At 36.6% G+C, this 6,500-nt stretch overlaps 1 protein-coding gene across 2 annotated transcripts in view; it reads left to right on the top strand.

Annotated features, from left to right (window-relative positions):
- LOC122787735 overlaps window positions 1-2,895 on the top strand; it is a 58,212-nt gene extending 55,317 nt beyond the window's left edge. For both annotated transcript variants that reach the window (XM_044054597.1, XM_044054598.1), the window contains one exon: window positions 1,113-2,895. In XM_044054597.1, coding sequence (XP_043910532.1) covers window positions 1,181-2,350 — 1,170 coding nt within the window. In that variant the 5' untranslated portion in view covers window positions 1,113-1,180 and the 3' untranslated portion in view covers window positions 2,351-2,895. The remainder of the gene's footprint in view (window positions 1-1,112) is intronic.
- Window positions 2,896-6,500: the final 3,605 nt, after the last annotated feature.

Here is a 6,500-nt window from a genome sequence, read left to right as displayed (position 1 = left end):
TTAACCACTATATTTCCCCAAGAACACATTAAACAGTGTTTTGAAACATTGTATCAATGTTGTATTAAACACCTGAAAAACTCCTTATTTCAACAACATAGTCTGTGATCAATAAATCCAAGCATCTTTCCACTTTCCATCCCTGATGACTTCCTGACTTATACCCTGTGCAGGAACTAACAGATCTATAATGGTGTTCTCTTTGATGGAGCCTAAAATTCGATGTCCATGACCTCATGTTTGTTTCTGGCCACTGCAGCAGTGGTTGAAATATTTGACTGACCATTTTCAGAGGCACAGCCTGTTAAATAGGTAGCTTTCCTAAAAACTAAGTGAAGTTACCTCAAAATTTGGCTGTAGTTAGATTACTCAGAGTGCAGCCTTTCTAAAATTGTTGAAATGTCTCAATTATTTAAGCTTTTGTATGTTGGTACCTGCAAACAAATGATGGTGTAATTCCTTTACTAAACCTGCCTGCAATGCATTTTGCAGGACTAAGACAATTCAGTGCTTACAAATGGAAATTAACTGCAAAAAGTCATAAAGTCTGAGAAGCCTTTGGCACATAGCTTTATATATATCACATAAACAGAGGAAGCCAATTTTTACTGTAAGCCTTTGGCCAGTATCTCAGATACAAAAAATATTTCTAATATATGACAACTTAAATTGTGTGTAAAGACCAACAGACACATAGACATTCACATACTCATAATAGTCCTGGTGAAGTGAGAACCAATGGCCTGAAAAAATGGAAAGAGATAAGTTCTAACATTGCAACAGATACTCAAAGTACAAACAAAGGACATAAAATTGAAAAAAAGTAACAACTAGCCATTTTGCATGATTGCAGCAAGAATAATGAGACATTTACAATTTTTATTTTCACTGTACCCACAGAGTGATTTTAGACCACTAAACAGGGGCAGAGTGCTAACATGATAATTTTGTAGTAGAAAGATGGTAGGCTGACCTGTAATAGCACCTCCACTTATTAAAAAAAAAAACATAAAATAAAGTTATCTGAAAGTATATTGTGCAATGTTTACTTTCTTGTAAGAAGTGTAAAATACAAGCTAACAGTAACTCATATTGGTGTTGTGTATTTACAGGAGCTGTCAGACATCTCTGTATGCCACAGTAACATTTCAAAGTAAACCCATCATACTGAAGATCCAGAATGAACAAGGACGCGAGTCAGTTCCTCATTGAACATAAGGAAAAAATAGTCCTTGCAATGGACATATTGCAAAAGGGGTGTGAGGTTCTGTCCCATGTGGTGGAAGACGTATTCCCAGTTGTTAGTATGATAGCACCATTTGTAGAACTTGCAATGGGTAATGTGGAAAGTGCAGAAGCAAAGTATGTGAAAGAACAATTAGGGCAAGTCAAGGACACGCTAAGTGACATTTCTGAACAAGTTAAGGACATCAACAGGGAGCTTGAAAAAAGCTTTATAGATATAAAATATTTCAAAATAGAAGTCAGATTTGAATTGTTGTTTGATAAGTTGATGGACATCTCAAAAGCTAAACCTGGGTCAGTAAAGGTCCAAGAACGATTTCTGGATGCATACAGATATGGAGAGAAGTCTGTAGAAGATAACCTTGAAATTCTCTATAACGATGTCATGGGCACAGACAAAGAATCCATTCTTGAAACTGCTCTGAATTATATGAAAAGAGACAGGCGAGCCCTGGAAAAATATTTTACTTACCTTCTACAGTTGATGTACTTTGGAGTAATTGTCACAATGGCGTATAGAACCTTAACAAAAGAACCATACAAGGAGTTTGAAGAAAACTGGTGCAGTAGGATTGCAGAAGTACAGACCAAAATGAAGGAATTAATAGATGAGTGCATAAACAGTTTCCCTGAGCAGGCAAAGATAGATCTACAACTATGCATCAGAAAACGGGGAGATAAAAGCAATCATGACCTTGTAGAAGAACTCCTTGAACTTCTGAAAAATAAATATGACTGGGTTTCATGGTTTGTCTGTGCAGTTGAAATCAACACTAGTTTTTATTCGTGTTTCTGTAATGAAAGTTTTCACCATGAAATTGGCTGCAACATTTTGACATTTCCTGAGGACAGTGGGACTGTGGTAGTAACCTCATACAGCAGCCAACCAAAAAACATTGACAAGTTGAAAGTTCAACAGCTAATGAAAAAACGGATGAAAAATCATGCAGAAGCTATAGCAACAATCATTCATGATGATTTGCCAGGCCATGTGGTACTTGTTGTTAGGCAGAACAAGGAGTGTGACTACGCATACAGTTTTACAGATGACACTTTTTACTTGGGAAACTACAAGCAGTTCTCTGTGTGCATACATTCAGATTAACTTTTCTTTGGCTCCTGATTCACTAACTACTGAAAACTACAACTGCATTCTAACTGAATTACTGACAACACAAACTTGATGTGTGAGCCTGACAGATAAAATATGAAAATGCAAGGATGAAATGCATTTAAATCTTTCATTCTCCATGTATATATATATATATATATATATATATATATATGTGCGTTGTTTAATGTTTCTTTAACTTGTCAGGGTTAATCATGGACACTGGGAAATTTGCGTTTGTGTATATAGCAAGAAGTCTCTAAATAGCTGCATGTTTTTTTTTAATGTTCAATTGTACATTGCAGAAAGTACAGTAGTCATTTTTATGCTATACAACACCTTCATAACACATCGAGGAAACAAACAATATTATTGCTTTCTCAGATTAGGTATTGAACATGAAATGTCAAACATCAGCTATAAAAGAATGTGTACCTTTTCTAATATCATTTGATTTGAACTGTACTTAAATGAAATAAGTACTAGTATTAAATGAATGCTTAAAAAGCTGATACAAATAAAGCATACCTCAGAATTCATAAAAGTGTATGTCATTTTGTTGTTTACATACACAGTGCACATCAGAATTAGTATATTTCCAGGGATAGTCTGCTAAATTTGTCATTCTCTTCCGTGAAATTTGCTGAGAAACTACTTCAAGATATTGCACTGCACAGATGTAGAAAAACAGACATCAACTGTAATTAAAACCAGGTCATGGCAAATATTCATTATTTCAGAATAAAAACATAAAAGGGTCTAAAATGTTGATTTGATATAATCTGGCATCATAGAAATAGTTTTACTATAAAACACCGACTTCCTGAAAGTCAGCATTCCAAACAAACTGACAAAAGTGCACAAAATCCAAAAGGGTGAAAAACTCCTTTTTTCTTGTTTTTTTGCAAGGGAGAAAGTCCCCCTGCACCCCTCAGTGTAGCAGGCAAGCAGCCAACACACCCTGAATGTACACATACCAACTCCATAGACAAACTTAAAAAAGTAAATGTTTGCTGGCACAATTAGAAATCACACGACAATGATTTCCTTTGGGGAAAAAGCATTAGGCATTATGCCATTCATCTTTTTTTTCCTGTGGGCTACTGATGCTTGAGAATGTCTAAGGAAGCCCATATAAACAAAAGATTGGGCTAGCTCATATGGATAATAATGTACAATGTAAGTGATGGAGATAGAAAGACCTCATTTCTATCAAGGTCACTAGACAGCACAGCTAAGTCAAAATGTCGAACACTCACATGAGTGTAAATACAAGAACTCGATGTTTATTTTTTTGGATCGCAGTACATTGAGGATTGGAATATTTGCCCTTTCCTCACTGTAGTGTGATCTCAGAATTGCAATATATATTTAGCAGGGGGTGTGGGGGACGCACCTCCCCACAACAGTGATTTTGAATGTCTGCATTTACACTCATGTGAGCGTTCGACATTTTGATTTTTTGTCTATATAATATAGACCCCATGAAACAGTTGAACCATCATCTTTTCTCAGCTCATCTTTTAATTTTCATAAACTTTCTTGAAGCTTTCTAAAACTGTTTGCCCATGGCTTAGTTTTTCAGCATGTTGTAAGGCCCTACAACCCTTTCTCCAAAGATACATTTTGTATCTTCTAGTCTTAGCTTGCCTATTATAGTCAGGATTTTTTTTTTTCTACCTCTTCTTTCAGTTTCCCCTCAGTCTCCCCTATTACAAACCTTTGAGTCTACATGACAAAGCATCACAATTGTTATCAATATTCCTACATGGTTAACTACCCACATCATCAATCATTTATTTAGAAAACCTCCTTCAAACCCATTGCATCAATTGTCCTCTTGTTTATAGTATGATTTCTGAAAATAGATACAGAGCTCAAGATATGACTTTACTTGTTTTCGCTAGAAAGAATATGGAGTATTCTCCTTTTCAGACTGCAGTTGTGCATTGCACCTTAATGAAACCTAAGAATGCCTAAGCACCCCACCCCAGACATTTTTTTCACATGTCATCTCCAGATTACCATTTGAGAAGTTGGCACAGAATGTTTGACGGTAGTTTCCTTCTGTTACTTATCTCTTGAGATGGTCTTTAATATGTCCCATGTCCATGATTTCTAGAATCCCACTTCCATTTTTACTCTAACAACTTAAGGCTGTTCAATTCACTCGCTATCCCCTTTATGAAAATAACACTTTGAAATAATCTTTGAATTATCACTATCTGCAAATCATGTCTTCATATTCTGTGCAGTTATTTTAAGGTATTTAGAATGTGCTGCTCCTTTAAGACATCCGTTAAAGTATTTGTGAACTTGCCCCACTCCTGCTTTTTTACATGGAAATAAACTTGATTTTCTTTAACTGAACAATTGATTCTTCACCTCTCTTCATTTTCCATTTCTTCCCTCCCACATCAGTACTAATTTCCTTACCCTATGAATATCCAAGATCCCAAAGTATCTGCAGTCTTTTCCTGTGAATAGCTTCATCTATGCCTTTGCAAAAGTAAACTCTCCAGAACTGCACTGTTCTATTCAGTCTTATTGTTAATTAGCCATATAAAATATATTCACTTAATCAGTTTCTTCAACTTTCATGTTTTTCTCATTTAAACATATTATATATATATATATATATATATATATATATATATATATATATATATATATATATATATATATATATATATATATATATATATATATATATATATATATATATATATATATATATGCTTCCAGATTTCTGCCACTGTCATACTTTTTGTCATATATCTTTGATAGACAACAGCAGTCAAATGTCTACTATAAACCTCACTGACAGTATTAATCTGAAGTGATATGAATTGTGACATATAAATGGATGGAAGTATTTACAGACCTAGAAAATAGGCAGATGTAGGTGCGTGTGTATGTGCGTGTGTGTGTGTGTGTGTGTGTGTGTGTGTGTGTGTGTGTGTGCGTGTGTGTGTGCGTGTGTGCATGTGTGCGTGTGTGCGTGTGTGTGTACGTGCGTGTGCATGCGTGTGTGTGTACGTGCGTGTGTTTGCATGCGTGTGTGTACATGTGTACATGTGTGTGTATGTGTATGCATGTGTGTGTGAGTGTGCGCGCGCGTGTGTGCATGTGTGTGTATCTGTGTGTGTGTGTGTGTCTGTGTGTGTGTGTCTGTGTGTGTGTGTGTGTGTGTGTGTGTGTGTGTGTGTGTGTGTGTGTGTGTGTGTGTGTGTGTGTGTGTGTGTGTGTGTGTGTGTGTGTGTGTGTGTGTGTATGTCTTTGTATCTGTGTGATGTATGCATGCCTGTGTGCCTGCACGTGTCTTTGTGTTGTTTATACTATATTCTGAATCACTATCTTCTCTCCTCTATTTTCTGTAATCATAGAGGATACCTCAGTGAAAATCAACAGGTGTAGTTGGAAGGATGCTACAGATGTGTGACACCCTGATCCATAACCTTAGTAACTATATTTCAGCTATATTTCCATAAAGTTATATGATGTATAAAGAGCAGAATTATTATGTCTGTACCTGCTGGCCATCAAGCCTCATCCTATAGAACTTCATCTTGTTTGTTCACCTGATATACTGGCTATCCACAGAAGAGGCACAAGAGCCAGCTGGAGGGTCATCATTCAGTTGGTCACTGATGTGATTTGCACCCTCTTTGGCATCTCAGCAATAACAATGTTTTTACTAGGTCCTTAAGCCTGCCCTTGGTGGCTGATATGAGCACCCACATCACTGTAGGGCATCCTACACCCTCATACGAAGTTACATGCCTACACTTACTCACTAAGGAGGACTACTTTTTCCATCTTGGAATCACCAAGCCCATGCCCCAAGTTTTGACCATTACTGGAAATCACCAAGTCCATGACTCCAGTCTTGACTATACTGGTGCTATACAAGCCTTCACTTGTACAGTGATCAACAGCTGAAAAGAAGCAAACTCTCCCTCCCCCTTGGACAGGCTAACCAATATCTGCTTCTCATTTCCACCTCTTCTGGTTAGTTCCAAAAGCACTTGAACCACCAGTTCAGATCATCTGGGTCAGAATCAGAGACTTATACTACAAAACAAAGCTGAGCAAAGCTGAGCAATTTTATACACTGAAGTTAGAGATCAGTTGCAACCCCTTT

Source organism: Protopterus annectens, chromosome 13.part0 (assembly GCF_019279795.1).
Source record: "Protopterus annectens isolate FY-2018-M chromosome 13.part0, PAN1.0, whole genome shotgun sequence".
In the NCBI taxonomy this organism is placed as follows: domain Eukaryota; kingdom Metazoa; phylum Chordata; order Ceratodontiformes; family Protopteridae; genus Protopterus; species Protopterus annectens.
This window is presented reverse-complemented; position numbering and strand designations above follow the sequence as displayed.